Source organism: Notothenia rossii (genome assembly GCF_949606895.1).
Source record: "Notothenia rossii genome assembly, chromosome: 8".
In the NCBI taxonomy this organism is placed as follows: Eukaryota; Metazoa; Chordata; class Actinopteri; order Perciformes; family Nototheniidae; genus Notothenia; species Notothenia rossii.
The window spans coordinates 16,824,325-16,846,111 of NC_136906.1; the positions used below are offsets into that span (position 1 = coordinate 16,824,325).

The window sequence follows — 21,787 nt, forward strand, 5'->3', positions numbered from 1 at the left end:
ATGGTTGCTCAACTATCTGAGGAAGACCACCGACCCATGAAAGGAATGGAAGTCAATCAGAAATTATGAAGGAAATGACAACTATGATATATTGCCAGTGGAAGTACTTACTTTTTTTACTCTAAGAGACTGGGAAGAATCAGCTCAATGGAAAAGTAGCAAAGAGAATATTAGCATTATGTCATTTCATCGAGGGGCGGCAGTATAGCATTTTTAAAAGGATTGCCTTCAGAGAGAATGAAAACACTTTAAACACACAGATACAAACTCAGAGAAAAGGACATATCATAGGAATTAAAGAGTGAATATTCCTGGTAAAACATTGATGTAGTTGCTGGTTTGACAAAAAGAGAAAATATACTGTACGCCTCAGTGATTGTTGTTCAGTGTGCTTGCTTGAAACTGGTGATAGGGATGTCTGCAAGTATCTCAAGGCCAGAATACTAAGTGTGAGGGACAGAGGGCTCTTTCAGGGTACAGCCCAGCGGCGCATAGTGTGTATGAAATGACATTCACGCATTTCTAGGGTAGGACAGAAGGACTTATTATCAATGTGGCTAAATTATTGCTCACGCGAAGGGGGACGGGTACACTTAGGAGTGGGGGAGGGAGTGATGTGCGTCAAATCTGTCATCAAGGATACAGAGAGGCTTCAGTTTAAGACACATATTTTATAAAGCCGGGAAAAAAGCTCACAAAGCCCACAGCGTTTCAAACTGTCCAACTCGTTTGTATCTCATTAGCATATAGCTTTTATGATTATCAAAAAAGCTTGTTTATGGGACATGACGGCAGAGAGAAAACATACGCAAACAATTCATCCATATTTTGGTTGGGCCTTTCCCTCAGAATGCATGTGTACAAAAAAAATAGCTTGTCTGGAGCTGGAGCTGATTAAGGGCGGAAGATATTTTCAATACCACCAGTGTGTCTACAGTTCTAAAGCACATCCACGTTTTTATGGATTGAAAAATCTAATAACAAAGCAAATCTTGCATGTTATGTCACCTTGGCGCAGCATGGTGTCCCCCTGCAGAAAGGATGGTGTGATATTTGATCTGCCTCAACAAGAACAGGAACACTCGCCTGCAGGACTTCCTCTCCTTTCTTTCATTCCTTTCCTCTCTCCATCTCCTACCACCTCTGTTTGAGCTGCGCAAAGCCGGATGAGGGTCATCTTACCAATGTCCCTGTTGCGATGCAGAAATCCAAAATGTTGGCAGCACCCCGACCTGTTAACATCTAAACTTCACAAAGCAGACAGGATCTTCCTCTGCTCTCTGCAGCACGATCACTGTCCTTGTTTCGACTGCTGTTAATGAAATCATAAAAAGACACAACTTTGCACAAGGAGTTTAAGTGAGGCAGCACTTATGGCACTGTTTGTGTGTTGTTGTAATTATTTGTGTTGCTTTTCTAACTTTCTGCCAACATTCTCCCACAGTATGAATGATTCCAGTGATGCACACTCGTTTGAGTGGGCCGTATTTCCACTGAGGCAGTCCTTTGACATGTGCATATTGCTGTATTGCTGTCTCGTGGGTGTTTCTGTGTTTGTATTTTGACATGGTATAATGTTTGTTTGTGTGTGCATGCTGGGGTGGAGTAGGGGTGCTATGAGGATGTGTGTGCATGTGTGTGTGGGTGGGGGTGGGAGGCACAGCTCTGCAGCCTGATATTCTGGGAACGCCAGGGTGGCGTTGTTGACCCACCTGCTCCCTTCTCTCTTCAGCTGGATCTAGTCGAATTTCAGCAGCTGCATCCCTTCACAAAGCACCTCTTTGTAATCTTCCCAAGGCGCACAAATACAACTGCAACCAGGAGAGGAGAGAGGAAAGAGGAGGCAAGATGGACAGTGGAGACGGAAAGAGGAAAAAGGGCGGTAACTGTTCTGTCACTGGCAGATCATACTGTATCTTTAAAAAGTTATATAAAATAGCAAGTGCATTTTTAATGGAGTCATACCTTATTGGAATGAAACAAATTCTACATGCACACACACACACACACACACACACACACACGCGCGCACGCGCACACGCACACGCATTCGCACACGCACACGCACACGCACACACACACACACACACACACACACACACACACACACACACACACACACACACACACACACACACACACACACACACACACACACACACACTTAAATAATCGGTTTAAGAAGGTAAATGCAAAGCAGTTTTGCCAAATGAACGCCCTTAAAGGGAAGAAAAATATAATGCAGCAAGCATGATGAATGGTGACACAAGAGCTGCGAAGTGTTGCCCATTTGCTTCCCATTAGTAAAATGTACCCTGACATTCTCACTTGCAATGGATCTCAGGCCTTCTTAATAAGCCATGCCACATCCATGTCAATTTGCACTTCACACAACACAGAAAAAGTAAGACCCTGCCTTTTCTCTTACCACCTTCTCAGCCACAGACACAGTTTAGTTTAAGCCCTGCTCCCCAGAATCTGCACCCCTAAAACAAGGCCCCGTTCCCCCCCATCCTGTCTGCAGCACCCGGTCCCTGTGGCCCAAACCCAGACTCACTGGTGGCAGAGGGAAGGAGACGTCATTAGGAGATTAACTACAGCAGCCTACTTTACTGCCATCATAAATACATGTACCTGAGTTTAAGGCCATAAACACACCCATGAAGCCAAAACTGGGCTTTTGGGTTGGGGGCCGAGGTCATTGGTTCTGATTAAATTTGGTACCAATTAATCCAGCGCACATGTGGATAACTCATGGTGGGCTAGTGAAATAGTCTATGCTCCATACATCCCAACACAAACATGTATGCACATATACAAACGCAAAACAAAAACAATTTTCCAATTTATCCAATTAAGGGGATTCTGCTGTTTTATCTTCAAATGCTTAGCCTGGCTTTAGAGAGTCATATCAATGTCAAAATGTCAAATTAAAGATGATGAATTAATCCCCAAAACCAAACAGGGGAGCTCAGAGCTTTAAAATACGATGCAATAATCAATCAAATTAACCAGCAACGACATATTCTTCATATAATCCATAAAAGTAGGCCGAGTTTTGCACAGAACCATAAAGCAGCATCTTGTTAAATGAGAGACCCTATAGCTCAGTGGATTTATATTCTATGTTAAATGTAGCCAAAGCTGTCCCAGGGGCTGCCGTTAGCAGACACAAGAGGTAGGTGGTGCAGGGGAGGGGGGGCTGAATTTGGCCCAAAAAAGAGCAGAGTAGTGGAAATGAAATGTTTGGTCAAATTGAAAACAACCAAAAAACATGCTAAAGAGACTAGAGAGAGAGAGAACACGCACGTGCACACACGCGCACTCAAACGCACACGGACACACACGCGCACTCACACGGACGCACACACATTCCAAGGTGAGTGGAATCAAGTTTTGTTGATTTGATCTGCAGTACATATGTAATTTCATCTGAGCACTGATATTTGCCGGAGCTGAACAGAGTCAACAGTCAGTAGAGGTTAAATGCTCTGAACTTCACAGAAGGTGATCCTGTCACCCATACTGATCTGTTTCCCTAAATACAACACTGGACTCTCGATGAAAGTGTCAGTCATTCAACAGAAACAACTTTAATAACTGGTCAGGGTTAGTATGAATACACAGCAGAAGGCAAGCTACTTCTAGGGAAAGTTACATTCCTCTGTGAATGAGAAGTTCATACTCGGTGGTCGACTGAAAAGAGTCTTTATATCCTACTTGTAACAGAAGGACTTCCGTGGTCTCTTTTGTCCCCAGCTACACTCTGCACCTCTTTAAAGGGAACAGGAAGTGACCTTTGTGACCTTGGACTCCCACACCATGTGACATGTAGCTGTGCACCAACATGGCCAAAACTTCCCACAACCAAAAAAACTCAACACAATTAACCTGCTTTGATGACAGCCATGTTCAAGTGTGATTTTACCCTTGAGTGCTGTAAGAGATTATAAATGTATTTTTTATAAAGGACCTGCAAACTACAAAATTAGACTTTTAATCTGTTGCTTTGCATGTCTGCAACAGTTGGAAATAGTGAAGTGATTACCAGGAAATACAGTGTACCTAAAGCCAGTGGAAACGGTTAAGAAGTGCTTCCTTCTTTCCCTGCCTAAGGCAAGTCATGTCTATTTGACAGTTCGTATAGAACCGATACAGCATTGTATGGATTAAAAGTGTCAACTCAAAGAGGAGAATGACATATCCAGTTAATGCAGGTTGAAAAGCAAGGAAACTATAGCAGGAATACCTTAGGATAGAAAGATAACTCAACATTGAAATTGCTTTAGAAATGTAATCACAGGATTGTTTTAAGGTACACTGACTTGTTGAAGCCTCTGGCTGTTTTAATGACAATGCTAGTGTTGGCTTAGCATGTGACTTGCATCGAAAAATGTCTTTGATTATAAACTTTAAATGCAGATATTTTACTCTATTAGTCAAAATGATTTGGCTACATGGCTCATCTCCTTTGAAACATTTACACACACAGCACATATCTTGTATTGAACACATGGTAAACAAATAAAGAAAAAATGAAAGTCTGGTTTACATTTGGGAGGTGTTTACAGACCATCAACAGCTAGCTTAACGTTAGCACTCCAGAGGTCTAGCCCTCGTAGTGAGACTGAATTCATACATCCTCCGCCTCTGAACAAAACCAGCTGATTCCTGACCGTACCGTAGACTAACAGTACCAGTGGCTTCTTCTTCTTCTTCTTCTTCTTCTTCTTCTTCTTCTTCTTCTTCTTCTTCTTCTTCTTCTTCTTCTTCTTCCTTCTTCTTCTTCTTCTTCTTCTTCTTCTTCTTCTTCTTCTTCTTCTTCTTCTTCTTCTTCTTCTTACAATGTTTTAGCCTTGGAAAATTCCAAAAAAAAAAACAGAACTTTTTATCACCTGATAGGTCACATAGCTGCTGAAAATGAAGATGAAAAAATACGCAGTTTTTACCATTTCATAGAGGATTTAGGGAATGCTGCCCCATCCCAGTTGATAAAGTGCAAGGCTAAGCAGAATTCCCATGGTGAGGACATGTCAGGCATGATTTCATTTGAGCCTTTTTCACAGAGATCTGAAGCAATGTGCTGAATATGTCTGTGCACGGTGCTAATCTCTGGATAATGTTGCGATGCTGGTTCCTCTAGTCCGTATCACAGACCCAGATGGGTGTTTATGGCATTACATGGATACGCTTTGACGAAAGACAGCATGTCATGAAGGAGCAAAGGTTTTTTCTGCAACTTTGAACATTCCTAGTTCGCCTATGCATACATATATTGATGTATATAAATCTATAACTATGTAAGCCCCATGTATAAAAAGTAAAGCTATATTTTTACTATACAGTAGGGGAAATTCTCAAGGACTAACCAGTTTTTAAGTGTGCAGTAAAATAACCCCCATCAACCCATTTTTTCAGAGCTAAAGCATCATATAATATAATGCAACACAGATAATCAATCAAAACTTTATTACAGACTCAGGGTCCAGATAAAGATGATAATAACCCACTTGGACTCTTCATATGTTTGTCAGCAGGTGTGTTATGTATTTTACACTGCATTATCTGAATCAGATGTAACAGGCTGGAGACAGACAGCTAACTGCTGTTCATAACGATTGAAAGTGTTGGCTGGTACACTAAAAGCCTAATTGGAGAATTTGATCTACTTCACCAATTGTCTTTTTCATGGCTTATAAATGATCCTTTAAAATATGAATTGTACACAAGAGATTACTGTGCTGCTCTGTAAGCACTGCGCTCACTTGCTACACATTCCTTTTGTGTAAACATGTGTATGCACGTGCACATTCTGCTCATAAAATGGTACATACAAATAAGCAGTGCAAATGGCTTTTTATTCTTGTTTTAATTATCTGCAAATAAAAACAATCCACCACAGTTATCTTAGCGCTGTGAGGCAACGCCAGACAAGTCTCTAAATAGTCTCTCTTTTGTGAAGCTGCCTCCCATTTCCCGTAAAGTCAAGGGGTGGGCTCTCTGTTCTCTCGCCGCCCCGTCCTAAATGTCTACATGTCCCGCACCATCTAATTCACAGGCAAATTAGGAAGATGATTTATGAGAATCAAGGATCAAAAAAGTAGACAATGTGGAAGACTGAGCACACCGCAAGTTTTATTCAGAACATATGCCGTGAAGATGAGAGGGAAGAGAGACAGACAGAGGGAGTTGTAGATCAGAAAGTGTAAAACAAAAAAAGAACCCACATACACCCACGCTTCTCTTGGGACAACTTTGGGATAAGATGCACCATGGGAAGTGTCATCCCTGCTGAACATCTTAGCATTTATGCTCTCATACCAGGAGAAAAATAACCAAGAATAAACAAATAAATATGCCCCCTGCACATTGAATATGCAATGGAGGTCTGTTCTCCTCAATCAACCTTGAGCTCAACGTGCAGGCAACGTTCAAGCAGAACCTCTGTGTTAACAGCTGAAATTATTATGCATGTCAGAAATGTACGAACAATGTCATGGGAGTCACTACACGACTAAGATCAGTTTGCGGATAAAAAATGTACAGGAAAGCCTTGAGGAAACCAGAGAAAGATTTAACATGCTCCCCCCCCCGACCTGCCACCACAACAGCTTCCAAAACCTCTCTGTCAATAATCTCTAGTTCACATGAACATACAAAACTATCACAAGCAAAACCGCTGCCTCAAAAAACATTTTATATGTCAGGGAGAAAACACAGCAAATAATCTGGAAACACTTGAGCTCTTTTTATACCCTTGACGTTAAAAACGAGTGTGGCCGAAGGCCAAACACACCCTGAGACGTTTTGGACTAATTGTTTCCTTCACTCCCCCTTCAATCTCTTCAAAACTCCCTTCCTTCCCTCCTCACACTGCAAACCCTACCCTCCACCTCTCTGCTTCTACTAATAGGTTTAAATAAAACCTGCAATTGGTCCAGTAAACCCCTCATTATGGTGTTTTAATAGAATGAATTTAGGATGGTGCAGGGTCAGGGGTCAATGGGAGGTCCTAACAGACAGCAGCTGTCATGGGGGTTGGACCGTGATTAGAACCAGTGGAGTCAAACATCCCCGGGTCCTCGACCTCGCTAAGTAGAAAACCTGGAAAATAGATCTGGCAGGGGACCAAAATGGAAAACATCCACCGTGCAACCTCCAGAGGGGAGGGTGGAGATGGGACAGAGAGGAGGAGTACATACATCACTGAGAGTCCGCTTTAATGTTTGAACCTGGCTGGAAAATCTTTCCAACTAAAGATGCAACACATCTCAGCCTATAAGTTCAACAAAGCTGTAGGAAAATAAATGTTCTGTCAGTGGCTGGATCCTTGCCTTTCAGTTCAGTTTGCTGCAATGTACATTTTGCACTAATGACCTTCTTTCTGAGTGTGTGAAACCAAAGATGGACGTGGTCTGGTTGATGTGGTGCTGGGGTGAAATACGGCTTGTTAGCAGCCCAGGAGCTTGTTCCACATGTGGCCAGGCAGTGGTTGGGATGGTCTGGGTGAGAGGGAGGGCATGCCACTCCTCCTGGTTCAGAACGTTTACACTGACTCAGTGAGCAATCAGGGAGATTAGAGACACTGGATTCCACAGTCGTTACTCATGTGGAAATTAGAAAATAAATCTATTGGATCCTGCAGAATTTAAACATCATGCACCACCACATGAATATAAATATAGAATATATTTTTGTTGGATGCATAGCAGCAAATATTATTATTTTTTGTCATGGCCTTCATGCACTCCTCAATCAGTTCACATCTTGCCATAATATCTAAAACGTTTCTATACTGCACAATGCTATGCCAATTTAAGTTTCACTTTTTGACATACTTTGTCCGATAACTTGGCTCGAGTGAAGAAATGTGCCTAAATGTATTGAAACACAGAAGCAGAGACCAAAGGGGGAAAGATTCCTGTGGGTGCCTGTGTAATTTAATTGTGTATGCACATTAGAAGCCATGTGGTAGAGAAGTGACTATAGGCCCGGGAGAAATGGGCTAACATGCTCTCTGCTATGGCCTGAGAAAAAAGGGAAATCTGAAAAACTTTACCCTTGTTTTTTCTTTGAGTTCCATCTTACAAAAATTAGAACCTTCCTTCATTCTTCGGAAAACTTTAGGTTCATACGCGGTTACCTCCCCTCTGTTGCTCCTTCCTTTTCTAATCAAGCGCCCACAAGCTCTGGTCAGAGTTTCTCCCCACAATACAGGGAGGCATGAAAGGGGGAGGCTGGAGTCTGTTGAGTCTGTCTCCTTCCCTCAAACCAAGACTGTCTCCTAGTTACTTATTGACGGCAGCTGTCAATCACATTGGGCTCAACCTGATTTATCTACAGTGTTATTGAAAAAATGAGGTGATTGGTGAGGATTTTTAGGTTTGGTCCTTCTCTTAATAGTAGAATAAAACCCCAAATGGCTCAATAACACTTAACTTAATATTGAAATAATGATTACAGATAATGCTTTATTTTGTCCAATAATTACAAAACAATAGAAGCACTATTTTTTGACACACTGGTTGGATTAATGTTTTTTTATCTGTTGATCTGGCTGTTGGCAGGAGACATGAACCCTGACGAAAGGTTTTCATGACATTTGGTGGGGAGACAGGACGTGAGGCAGGAACAGTTGAATGGGTTTAAATGGTGATTGAGAACAGGGATTACATGTGACACAAATAATTAGTTGCAAATCCAAAAGGAAAATTGTAAAAGGATCATTCAATTTGATTTATGATTAAGTGACAGGAATAATGTGTTAAAACAAATGGATAATTAGTGGTATGTTTATACTCACTAGTTAATTGGGCGTATGATAATAAAAGATATGCTCACATCACACATGTTTGAGTCTACATATTTGTCCTCTCTGACACATGCATGCACACACACAGTAAATACTTTTCCATGTGTTGGGACGAGAGGGAATCCAGAGTCATTCATGTTTGACAACTAGCCGCTGTCCTGTCTGTCTGTTCACATACACACACTCTCACACAGACACACACATACTCTCTCACACACACACCCACGTGCACTGAACTTGACCCAACCGCGCTTTGACAGCAGCTGTTAGAAAGGCAGGCTGGTCCAGACTAGCCAAAGGATAATCTTTTTTTTGTGATATAAATGTTATTTTGTATTACATACCCCTCTACAGACATGAAATACAATACATTCAAGTTGAAAGCTTTTTGCCTCCTAAGCTTATTGTTAGAAAAAGCCAAACAAGGAAATGTCCTACCTTACTTTCTTTGGAAGCTTTCTGTGCTGCATGTTAAAGCCACATTGTCATTATTTCCACACTCTCTTCTTCTCTCAGCCACCTGCAGTGTGCATGGAGCGGAGCATACTGCCGTCCAGCACACACACACCTTGTCTTTTAACGGAGAGGCCAGTGATATAAATCATCCCACAATACATGAACACAAAGACACCTTTAACAAAGGCAGTGATTCCATCTACCCTCTTATCTCTGCTGCTCTATATATCTTTAGTGTCACAAAAAAAGCCTGTTTCAATATTGAGACATTTACTTCCTCATGTGAACTTGGCATATTTAAAGCTATGAACGATTTGTCTCCTTGTTTTGTTATTGACAAAAACATATCTTTTAGTTAAAAGTTGATTCAGGAATTAGAGTTTTTGTTTGGACTCATGTTTGGATTGGACACAATTAAATTGCCTAAAAATGTTGACATTACTAATTAATGAATTGATCAAACAGTGATTAATTCATTATTAAATATGGTATTGTAAGCAAATAAATAAATGCAGCCGTCAGTTTAACTAAAGAGGGGGGTGGATCGTCCTGCCTCTTTGAGATACAACTTACGTTAACTATTTATTTGCTTTAATTTGCAACCCTGCTGCAAATTAGTTTATTACAAATTTACAACTAAACTAAAAAAAACAAAAAAACAACTAAAATAAATACAGATAACAAAAACCTGAATACCAATCTTTACTTTAGTCTTTTTTTGTGGTTGATTTTTGGTTTGCATTGGATGTTAAAGCTTAACATTCCTCTATACAAAACTAGTTGTGATTGAGGTATTGAATTTAACAAACTTATATTTGTTGTTTTCTGCATATAAGATATAATATGTTTGCTTTTACTGAATTAATTATAGAACAAATCATTAACATTCAGAGGGTTTGTTCTTATTGCATTATATAATTGTTTGTCATACATGTAACATGTGCAACTTTAGTCAAATCAGAACAATGTCTCAAATGTAAAAAAATAAAATAAAAATAATTATTATAATGAAGCCCACATAAAAGATTGAACCAATGGGAGAAAGTGGTGATTTGTTCCAGCCAATCCTAGGAGATGGGTGGAGTGACGATTTTAAAACTCCAACTCAAGTTGCTGTAGCGTGCTGCTCCTCAGCTCATATTGTGGACCACAACTTTCACGACAGCACCTCCCATGACAGCATAGGAAAACAAGGCTGACGAAGACAAACAAACAGGGAAGCAGAAGCAAAACAACGGACTCTTATTCAGTGAGATTGTTTAAAGGAATTTACTGTGGCGCACCGTGCGTAAAAGGCGCACTGGCCACTCCGCTGCGCGCTTCCCTACAGTGGTAACATTTTATTTTTTTGTTCACTGAAGATTGTCGGATTTGTAACAGATAATGTTAAAAATGACCGAGGAGCATGAGAAGTGTGGAAGCGACCAGCCGTGCAGTCCATCGGGCACAAACAGCTCCATGTCCCAGGACGACTCCGACTCCGATGCTCCGTCCTCACCGACGGGCTCTGACGGCCGAGGGTCCCTGATCGCCGGTTTGGGCAAGAAACTGGACCCGGAGGAGGACGACCGCTTCCCAGCCTGCATACGGGACGCGGTGTCTCAGGTCCTCAAAGGATACGACTGGTCCCTTGTGCCCATGCCCGCGAGGGGGAACGGATCTCTGAAGAATAAACCTCACGTCAAGAGACCCATGAATGCCTTCATGGTCTGGGCGCAAGCGGCCCGCAGAAAGCTGGCGGATCAGTATCCTCACCTGCACAACGCCGAACTGAGCAAAACTCTGGGGAAACTGTGGCGGTAAGGACACGTTTTTATTTAATTAAAGAGAAATGAATGGCGTATACAATACAATTATTAAAAGTATATCAGTACACTTAAAGTGTATGGCTGCTGAATGGGACATGGAGACAGTCATTTCATAATAATTGTATTCATTTACAGCTTTGGCAATTATATACATATATAGTCTCAAATAACTAAAAAGAAATCTTTGATTTTTAAAGTAATTATTTTTGAAGAAATAATGAAAGCAACATTGGCATTTTCTTATAGCTTAATTCTTTACAAAAAAAAAAAAGCTTTTGAAATCATTTGGGCTCTCTCTCTCAATTTTACCTTTTTATTTCTGATTTGTTTGACTGCAGACATTTTAATGTTTTATTATTTTCATCCACTATAGTTTGCTCTCAGAAGGTGAGAAGAGGCCATTTGTAGATGAAGCTGAGAGGCTCCGAGTTCAGCACAAGAAAGATCATCCAGACTACAAGTACCAGCCACGGCGACGGAAGAATATGAAACCAAGCCAGAGCGACTCAGACTCAGGAGCTGATCTGGCTCATCACATGTATAAAGCTGAGCCGGGGCTGGGACTGGGAGGGATGACTGATGGACACCACCACCCTGAACATGCAGGTATATTGTCAAATTGAACTAGTTTGTGATGTTTATTTAAGAAAGTCATTAAATTAGGCTGCTGAAATCTTTTTGAAAAATGTAGTTTTTGCAGTGATGAATCCTTAATTTTAAAAAGGTACATTCTTTTTTTCCCCCAGGTCAGCCTCATGGTCCCCCTACTCCACCCACTACTCCCAAAACAGAGCTGCACCATGGGTTGAAGCAGGATCTGAAGCATGAAGGCCGTCGTCTAGTTGACAGCAACAGGCAAAACATCGACTTCAGCAACGTAGACATCTCTGAGCTCAGCACCGATGTCATCAGCAACATGGAGACCTTCGACGTGCACGAGTTTGACCAGTACCTCCCCCTCAACGGCCACGCCTCAGGCCCCTCCACCCTGCCTTCAGACCACAGCCACGGGCAGGCTCCAGCACCTGGGGGCTCTTACACTTCCTCATACAGTCACGCAGGCATCAACGGGTCAGTGTGGAGCCGCAAGAGCACCATGTCCTCCTCCAATGCGTCCGCCAGCGACGCGGGCCAGCACCGGCTCCATATTAAAACAGAGCAACTGAGCCCTAGTCACTACAGCGAGCACTCTCACGGGTCACCCTCTCACTCCGAGTACGGCTCCTACAGCAGCCAGGCCTGTGTCACCTCGGCCACATCAGCTGCAGCCTCTTTCCCCAGCTCCCAGTGTGACTATACTGACCTCCAGAGCTCCAACTATTACAACCCTTACTCTGGCTACCCCTCTAGCCTCTACCAGTACCCCTACTTCCACTCATCCAGGCGGCCCTACGGTAGCCCCATCCTCAACAGCCTGTCCATGGCTCCGGCCCACAGCCCCTCTGCCCCCAGCTGGGACCAGCCCGTCTACACCACGCTGTCTCGACCTTGAGGTGCCAAGAAACAGTCGGTTCCATCACAGACTCATTCAGATTGATGCACTACTAATGAAGGAAGTAAGGAGCAGGTGGCAAGTTTGTGTAGTAGGCTACCAATGACCGTTTAAACGTGAAACAAGAAAAAAAAAAAGTGCCTGCTGATTTTATACAAAGTTTTATCGCTGCAATTAAAACACAGACTTTTTACACAAAGACAATTGTGTTGATGGCGAGCCAAAATTCCTCCATGAGGACATGTCGCCTACGCCTACATCCTGTACATCCCCCATCTTTTCAAGTTTAAGACTGCACGCGTGTGCACTCTTGAGGTAAAGCAAAGGCCTGCCACTGAGTTGTGTAGGAGAGAAACCGTTTGGCTCGATTCCGTTGTGAAGCAGATGGAGAAGCAGATACATAGGAGAACATACATGGGAAACGTTATGTGAATTTGCAGTCAGATTAACAATAATGGCCAGAGATATATATCACAGCCATTCGCATCAGTCTTAACTAAATGGCTCATATGAATCTATAAGTGTCATTTTGGCATATAAGTCTTATATGTATTTATGTTTATGCATTATTGTTTTTTTTTCCGTTTTTAGGTAAACACATGTAATGTGGGTTTGGTTATTTACAGTACAGTTTGGCTTTTAATGAAATCAAGGTATATGAAGTAAAGGACGACACAAGTACAATACTTATTTTCAATATCATTCCATTAAAGACCAATTTACATTAACATCTCATTCCAAGTTACAAGAAAACAGGTCTGGACCAACAGTCTTACGCGGGACACAACAGGTGTCTGAACGCTACGCTTGGCAAATTGCGATTAGTCATGATCTAGGGTTAAAGGAAATGGGGTAAAATAACACCACACACTCTGAGTGACATGTCAGCTGGACTTCCTGTATACACGGATGGACAGCACACGGATATGTGTACTTAAATGCATCTGTGTGTGTGTGTGCGTGTGCGGGCGCGCGTTTGTGTGTGAGGGTGCATCGTGGGATAAATTACTTTTGTACGTGTGAATCATTTTCTTGGGAAAAATAAGCATATCCCACGACTTAAACAATGTGTTACTGAATCTGATCCGTTCCTCAAAGAAGTGTTTAGGTAAATTAGGTGTGTGAGTATTTGCCCATATTTATCTAATCAACCATCAAGTGCCAACTTACTGCTGCAGTCTCGCGCAAACGTTTTTGTGCCTTCTAATGCTTATTGTCAGTATTTCAATATGAAATTGAATTATTAACAAACTTCAGGCAGCACACAATCAGTAATCGCCACCAGGGATTCCGACAGTTAACCTGCTCCTGATTATATCCTTAATTTGATATCATTCCTTACAGCCTTGGTTTGTAATGTTCTGTGAGAAACATATGGAGCATCGGGCTCCAGGTTTATCCACAGAACTGTGTTTTGTATATTATTCTGGTGTATAATTTTGAGAAAGGCTTTGAAAATTATTGTTGTTCTATTAACTAGTTTCATTCACACATGCACAGCTAACCCCTTTGCTGGCCTTTTTCTTTTTTTAAATAAAAAGATTTGTTTTCTTGATATTTGTCTTTGTCATTCTTATTGCATCCATATTCAAGTTACCTTTTATATTTATTTATTGAGGAACAATTTGTGAAAAATATTCAACTAAATAAATGGGGTAATATTTATGCATTGTTTTCCTTTGCGCTGGATACCAGCTTGTCTGACATCTGTACTGTAAGCTACAGCTGTGAGGGTTGGTGACAATCATTCTCAGTTTTCCAAAGTGACAGAAATGAAATCTTCTCAGTAAATTCAATTGTAGACTGCTCAAATTAGATAGACATTGAAATCTATCAAGTACTTTTGCAAAATATGCTTAAGTATTCTGCTGCTGTAGAGCTTATACAATTATCAAGGAATAGTTTTTTCAAAAATGTACAGGCATTGTAATAAAACGGACACATGTTGCACCTTCTGACCAGAGTAGACACTTTATATCTGGCTATAGAAATATATACATATATATAAACCAGAATATTAAGTTCACATTTTTTCGTTAAAACACTGACAAGAGAGGAATGAGCAGAGATCCCATCTCCTCCGGTCAGGCGGGTAGAATGCTCAAGTTGGCCCTGGCATGCATGCCAAGCAGCCGTCCCTAACCAGCCCAGGGAGAAGCCAAGTGCCAGGGCCTCGCTGCTGAATTTTAATGATTCATTATGCTGTGGAGGGGCCCCATTGTGTCCCTTTATCCGGAGAGCTAGAAAGGAATTAATTGGACAGAAAATGGAAGGGCAAGGGGAACTGACAAGCCATTAAGAGGGTGCTGAATGGACGATTAGATGCACATGGGGGAGGATTCCCCCCCCCACCCCTCGCTCTCTGATATCACAGCGCTTCACAAACAAAAAAATCAACAAGAACAACCACAATGACCACCAAACTGTAGAAATCTTATCAGCGCACATAATCTGTAGATAATAAAAGAAGATAATACCACAGCAGATGGGGTGTGGGTGGCTCAAGAACGACTTGTTGTTTTCTTCCCTCAAAGTCTTTTTTTTCTTCACCAGTGTTTGCCAAATACTTTCAGGAGGAACACTTGAGAAAGAACAGGAGTGAATAAAAGTGAGGCAAAAAGGCTCTTCAGGGTGCTTGGGTCCTGTTTCCCTGGAACTTGTCCACAGTTTCTGATTGGGCCTCTTGAAAGCCCTACTGTAAATAGCCAAGAAGAAAAAAGGAACTAGAATGGAGGTACTTCACTGAGTTACATCAGCACAGTATACTGAATGAATGAAGGAATGAATGAAAATTTTTACACGGCACTTTCCAACTTTGCCTGAGAGGGCTGAGCATTTGAAGACAGAAAGTCACAACCATTAAGCACCATGCAGAAGATGCTTCCGTCTCCCTCCCCCACTCGCATATATGTAGAAATTGGAAATGAAATGTAATTTACAGTAATTGTAACAATGCAGCACTGAGGCTGTGCTACATTCCAGCTGTCACAGTTATTGTTTATGGAGGAAGGGCGTTATTGGCCAAAGTGCGAGTCGTGGTCTCGGACCCAGAGGACATGGGGGGGGTGGGGGTGGGTGGGGATGAACGAGACGAGATGAAACCAGGGAAACTGGTGCTTAGACCACCTGACCACATCCCATTGTTAGGAACAGGATAACTCGCCTGGTAATAGTCTCATCCTGTTTAATGAGCCTGGCTGACTCAGGGCTCGTTTCGGGGAAAAAGAGGGTGCTGGGAACTGTGAAAACTCTGAGAACGCAAGTCTGATTTGCAAGTGAAATGAAGTGGACATAAAACATGGTTATTGCTTGCCACTGAATCTGCTCTCTCTTTTAAGTTTTCCAATACATTACAGCCGATATCCCATAACTGATGGGATGTGTGTATCTATAGAAGTAGAAAATATGTAAGTAAATGAGGAAATAAGCTAGATAACAGATGTAGTAATGATGGTGTGAATGTTTTAATCAGTAAGTACTATATCACACTTCCAGACACATGCCTTTGGCACTAGAGATGTTCTCCTAGTTTATTTTACTGTGAAATGTCACCAATTTGCAAGTAATATTGTGATTAAAATGTTTGCATTTGGAACCTTAACAACGTATAATAAAATGCCAAGTTATATTCTTTTTTTAAAATTCTGCTCCTTCCAAAGCAAACACGTTCAACTGGAAACCTCTCCGCCCAACTAAATGACTTCCTGAGCCTTATTTCGTCTCGTTTCCATGTTCCTGTTACCAAATAAAGTAGTCATTTGTATTATTGGTGTCTCCTGTACATTTGCTGGTGTGACCAGGCCAAGCAAAATAAAGAAGCAGACAGGACCAACATTGCCTTCCCCGAATTCCTCACGGATGGGCCGTCTCAGAAAAGAAGGAAAGGAAACAGCTAGCTCCTCCAAGGTAACATAAGATTGCCTACATCTACTGGTTCCTGGGAAGACCTAAGGCTAATTTAAATCAGTTTAGCTACTGAAACAGAAAGAAAAGTGTAGAAGAAGAAACATTGAAGTGTTGAGAAGTCCAAACAATAACGGTTTAGTTAATGACTCTAAAGTTACAGTTTGTTTGTACTTTAAGGATTGAAATAGTTCTTGGTAAATCAAGGGGGATCAATAAATAAAGCTCTTTGAAACTTATCAGAAAAACTCAAATCTGGTGCTTCAATCAGGCATGGAAAACAAATACCATTTTCAAGTAAATCTGTCCCAATGGAGTCCCTGATTCTCAGTGTCTCTTTAAACCTGCTCAGCGTGCCAGATGGACTGGGGGGGGGGGATTACTGCACCACGGAGAGTCAGAGTGTCAGTTTACTTTAACTAATATTTTGATTAATGAAACTTTCTGGCCCTTGTCAAAAAATTCGTATTTGATTAAAAAATGTAACAAAAATGACTCACTCACTCACACTTTACTACAATACAAATGTGGATATTGTTTGAAAATAAATGAATATTTTACCAAGTGGAGTTTATCGTGACTGTACATTTGTGATGGTGGGGAAACAAAATGCCACCACAGTGGAGTGTGCAGTGTTGCAAAAACAATTTTTAAGGAGAAAAGCAATTTGAAAAATACATCAAATATTTGACATCTGGTCATGTTCTGTTCTCTGAACAGTTGTCCACAGTCTTTCACTATCTTTTTTCATTTGTTCTCTCCTTTTCACTTTTTCTTGGCACATCTCAATTGTGAATGGGGTGGCAACATAGCTGCTCATCTTCTTTCCACAGCTTTAAGACTTGTTGATTAGTAACTATGGCTGTGTTTTCATTGTCACAGCTTTCTGCTTTTGTTGAACTGTGGCACGGTTCCATCGTCATGTACTTTCTCCATCTTAACTTGAAGTTGTCTCGTCTCAACCTTATTCTCTTCACACTTCCTTTCTCTCTACTAATCACACCTTGACTTTACTGTCCTTTTTTTTGTCACACTGAGACATTGAATGATTGACAGTTAACATAACATGTCTTTGTCCCCTTTGAAATTCAAAATACGAAAAGGAGTAGATTTTAGTCAAAGGAAAAAATATCCAGATCTGCATGTATTTGAAAAAAGGCAAGTTGGTGAGGTGGTAAGAGAATAGAAGAATAGAATATCTTTATTTGTCATCTTACAAAGAAGTGAGAGGCCACCATTTATCTTAATATGACCATTTGTTTTTACAATGACAGTAATTTAAGGTTCCCAAATCATTATTTCAAAAGAAGGTAATCCATCTCATCGAAAATCCAGCACATGACCCCCCCTTCACACACACACACACACACACACACACACACACACACACACACACACACACACACACACACACACACACACACACACACACACACACACACACACACACACACACACACACACACACACACACACACACACACACACACACACACACACACAGCCACCAGCACCCACACAAGTTGCACTCCTACATCACCGATGACACGAGGGAGAGAGAGAGAGAGAGAGAGAGGAACTGTGAGAATGTGGAGTGTGGGAGGAACATTACAGTAAACTCTTCTTCTGATGCACAGGGACAGTAGAGGAAGAGACTACAAGATAATATATCATAAAAGGGAAGAGAAGTCAACAGAATATGATGAAGAAAAGACATCTCTCCTTGAATTCTCTTGTGTGCGGAGCTTCTTGGCAGAATGTGCGGCAGGGACAGCAGGACCAGAGTTTTAAACGTAGCTCAGTGTTGGCAGAGCCGTGTGTGAGCGCTCTCTGTGGGAGCACCAAATCTTGTCGCCCAGCGAAACATGGCATTTAAGACAAAACAGCAGAATCCATGAAAACTCATTTGCCCTGCTATTGTGTGTATACCCCACCGGCCTGCGGTTGGATTCTCTCTGCTTACTAGATTAATTCTCACAAGCCTGTATACTGTAGTGCCATGAGGAATGCATTTTAAAACCTTGTCTAGGATGCCACACTTTCTCTAGTTTCTGGGTAGTACTAAAACGGACAGTACACCGCAACATATTAGGTGACCAATGCAATATTTGTTTAATACGCATATGATCAGCAACACATGTATATCCTCTCACACTTGATATCTTTTGTGGTATGACAAAGAGCAGGGGATAGGGGGAGAGGGGGAAAGGGAGAAAATAGGGAAGAGTTTATTCTCCCATGTGGTTTTGGCCCGTTCTGATGGGCTTGGAGCAACGCCAGTCTATCCCTGGTCCAGCCTTTGATATGGATGGGGCTCATTATGTAACTGAATCTATTGTCAAAGAATAAAACAATATGGGTCCAGCAGCGGAGGTGTGTGTGTGTGTGTGTTTTTAGGCCAGAGAGGACCTAAAAAGCAATCGGCTAAGGGGCATTTTCACAAGCCGTCCTCATCAAAGAGGAGACGCTGTCAAACTCTCCTGAACCTTACTTTGGCATCTCCTAAAAGGTTTCTCACATCCTAGTTGTAGCGTAATGTGTTTCAGCATTTTGAAACAAATCTTTCAAGAACTAATTCACAGTTTTTTCCTCCTGTTTTCACTGCTTTTTCTTTTTGCATTCACACATCAGTAGAGAAAGCCTAATCGTAATTTCAGTAGTTGTTGCCACCTTCCAAATGTGAAGCACCAAATGGATATGACCCTGCTCATCTCCTCCCTGCTGTTTACTTCTTACAGAACACAAAACTATCAACATTTTAGACTCAACACCAAACCCAAGAACTTGATCAGGCTGCATTCAGTCAAAAACACAATCACAACAGTACCGCAACAAACACAAATAGAGAAAAGCAACCATGACACTTGCTTTCCCCCACGTTCTCTGCCTTCTCCTTCTCCTGCTGCAGTTAGACTCCCATTTTTCTGTGGCCTCAGCTAGGCTGGGGAGCTGGGGTCTGTGCCTGGTTGTGAGAGGAAGCCTAAGCCTTTTAGTGGTCTGCTGAGTTCATTACAGCTGAGCTATGGTGAGCGCAACAAACCTCAGTGTGGTTTCAAAGGTCACCCACTGCACAATGCTCTGGCGCCTTCAACCCGTCACTGGGTCCCTGACCGTCGCATGCTCTCGAGGAGACAGGGGGGGACATATAGACCCTGAACGTGTGGCTTTAAGGCATTGAAAGAGTGTTTGATGTCACCGCTGTGCTGGAGATCAGCAGTTTAATTTGACTTGCAGCAGCTAAATGCTGCTCAATGCAAATGGGTGCACCAAGTTATATTTGGACCAGCAGAAGCTGATGATCGTTTGAATAAATGGAAATTAGAGCAGCGTATTTGCTGTTTGAAGGCAAGATATTAGAGTGTAAAAGATAAAGCATGCACAAACTTTACAGCCCTGTTAACTTGTTGCCAACCACCACACCAAATTTGGTGTTTGCAAAGCGCATGACGTGAGAGGGAAGCGATGACTCAGTGAAGATTAATGGTCAAAGGTGGAGTTTGTGTCTGGAAGGGTCAACCTTGACCACAAACAGCCAGTAATACAATACATGGAATAAGACTGAAGTCTGTGGTTTCAAATCCTGCTTTCTCTACTCCATATTCTTAAAGGTAATGTTTTGCTTGGTCCTGCGCCATCATTTTTTCCCACGTCAAGAATCAACTTGACAACAGTCCGTGCTCAGGGACAATTATGTTCATGATATTTCATAGAGAAGCAACAACGATATTTGACAGCACTATGTTGACTTTTCAGGAAGTCCAGGAATAAGCATAATGCTCAGCATTCAGTAAGGACACCCACAGTCAAAACGCCAAAAAGTAAAACGGCCTGGTTTGGGTTCAAAATCAACAAAGCCTATGATCGAATATGTGTGCTTACTGTAAATAGCCTTTAACCAGCTTACTGGACGCGTAATCATAAATAAAAACTCTCAATACAAATATTAAATAAAACAATTTAAATCGTGCATGCCTGGTTCATGCTAAATGCTTAAATGTGCTCATAAAAAGTCCCTCTTACAAGTCTCTCCTCAGTTCTCTGCCAAGAGCCAAAAGAAAAGTCCAACTAACTTCCAGTCACTTGTGTCAAACCAGCAAGCCGTATCACACAAAAAGAAACAACTGTTGACAAAATAAATCAACAGTTATCGCAACTATGAGGTAACTATTACTATAACTATTGTTATGAAGTAATGGCAGTGTCAAGTTTTAAAATCCGAGACAAACACATGAGAGGACAGAGGGAAGATGGAGCTGCATGGCTGCAGGAAGGCTGACGTACAGAACCTCACCGGGTCCAGAATAACAGACTAACTGTTCACTGTAGCAGCTAATGAGCTTGAACTCTGACTCGTGGCTAGGCAGGCGGCCTGGTGCCCCTGTACTGCCTGACTGTTTTTATGGTTTAGGCTGAAGGGAACATATTTAGACTTTCCAGAGAACAAGAGAGAATATATGTTGCTACAGAACTATTACTCCTATTTCAGACATGTAGCCGGAAGTACGTGACAACAGAAGTCCATGAAAGAATGCTTGTTCTTTTCTCCGTCCCTGTTCAACTTTGTTCTAATTCAATCCGGATCTCTTTGTATTGAGTTAGAAATGCTATCATTATCTCGTCTCTGTCTTTGCCAAATAACAAAATGCATGCAAATATACATACACAGCCAGACAGGTCGCTAGCATTTCACTTCCTGGCCGTGTTCAAGTGGAGTAGAATGGTGTGCAGGGATTAAATGATTAAACGGGAGAACTGATCCGTGGTATGGGAGGACTGCTTTTTTTTTTTTTTTTTTTTTTTTAATAAAACAGATCTTTCACTGCTTCACGGTTTGATATCCCTGAGAAGAGGTGCTCTCCCTGATGCAGGGGAGAGAGACGGCACAGGGCAAACAGATGGGCCGGCTAACTGGTGAGGGTTACTGGAGGTCAGAAATCCACTGAGTAAGAGGTTCTCTCACACAGGTTATCTATATTGCAGTTTAGGCAGAAGAAATAAAGGCTTTTATAACACCATCTCAACTACAGCGCACGTGTTGCCTGTATTGTGCTTAATGGCATGAGTAAATGGAACAGAAATAAATAATGTATTAGATACATCTTGCTCTGACAGTCCCCCCCTAAAATAAAGGTCTGAAAATCCTACATCTTATTGTCCTTGTTTTGTTTAGCTTTTTTGTTTAGCCTTCATAATCGCACTTTGGATGCTATTCTCACCAACACAATGCTTTTTTACGAAAAAGTAATTTATAACTGAATCTTAGCTCTGTAAACTACATTTCACTTTGGTGAAGCTGACTATATTTATGCTCCTGGT

General features: G+C 41.6%; 2 protein-coding genes across 2 annotated transcripts in view; one reads left to right on the forward strand and one right to left on the reverse strand.

The window, feature by feature from the left end:
* The window catches only part of LOC307015359 (uncharacterized protein), a 39,654-nt gene extending 30,311 nt beyond the window's left edge, over positions 1 to 9,343 (reverse strand). The window contains exons 1-2 of the mRNA XM_079643897.1: positions 9,251 to 9,343; positions 4,682 to 4,855 (exon numbers count right to left, since the gene is read on the reverse strand). Of these exons, the coding sequence (XP_079500023.1) occupies positions 4,682 to 4,855; positions 9,251 to 9,282 (206 nt within the window). The 5' untranslated portion in view covers positions 9,283 to 9,343. The remainder of the gene's footprint in view (positions 1 to 4,681; positions 4,856 to 9,250) is intronic.
* Positions 9,344 to 10,408: 1,065 nt separating this feature from the next.
* LOC307015895 (transcription factor Sox-8) lies at positions 10,409 to 14,123 on the forward strand. The gene is made up of 3 exons (XM_079644844.1): positions 10,409 to 11,067; positions 11,450 to 11,682; positions 11,823 to 14,123. The coding sequence occupies exons 1-3, from the start codon at positions 10,652 to 10,654 to the stop codon at positions 12,566 to 12,568; spliced, it is 1,395 nt and encodes a 464-aa protein (XP_079500970.1). The 5' UTR covers positions 10,409 to 10,651; the 3' UTR covers positions 12,569 to 14,123.
* The last annotated feature ends 7,664 nt before the right edge of the window (positions 14,124 to 21,787 follow it).

Excerpts from the sequence above, each read along its gene's own strand:
- LOC307015895 (XM_079644844.1), top strand. The coding sequence starts at position 10,652 with ATGTTAAAAATGACCGAGGAGCATGAGAAGTGTGGAAGCGACCAGCCG. Across the intron at positions 11,068-11,449 it reads ACTCTGGGGAAACTGTGGCG|TTTGCTCTCAGAAGGTGAGA; the intron begins GTAAGGACACGT and ends CATCCACTATAG. Across the intron at positions 11,683-11,822 it reads CCACCACCCTGAACATGCAG|GTCAGCCTCATGGTCCCCCT; the intron begins GTATATTGTCAA and ends TTTTTCCCCCAG.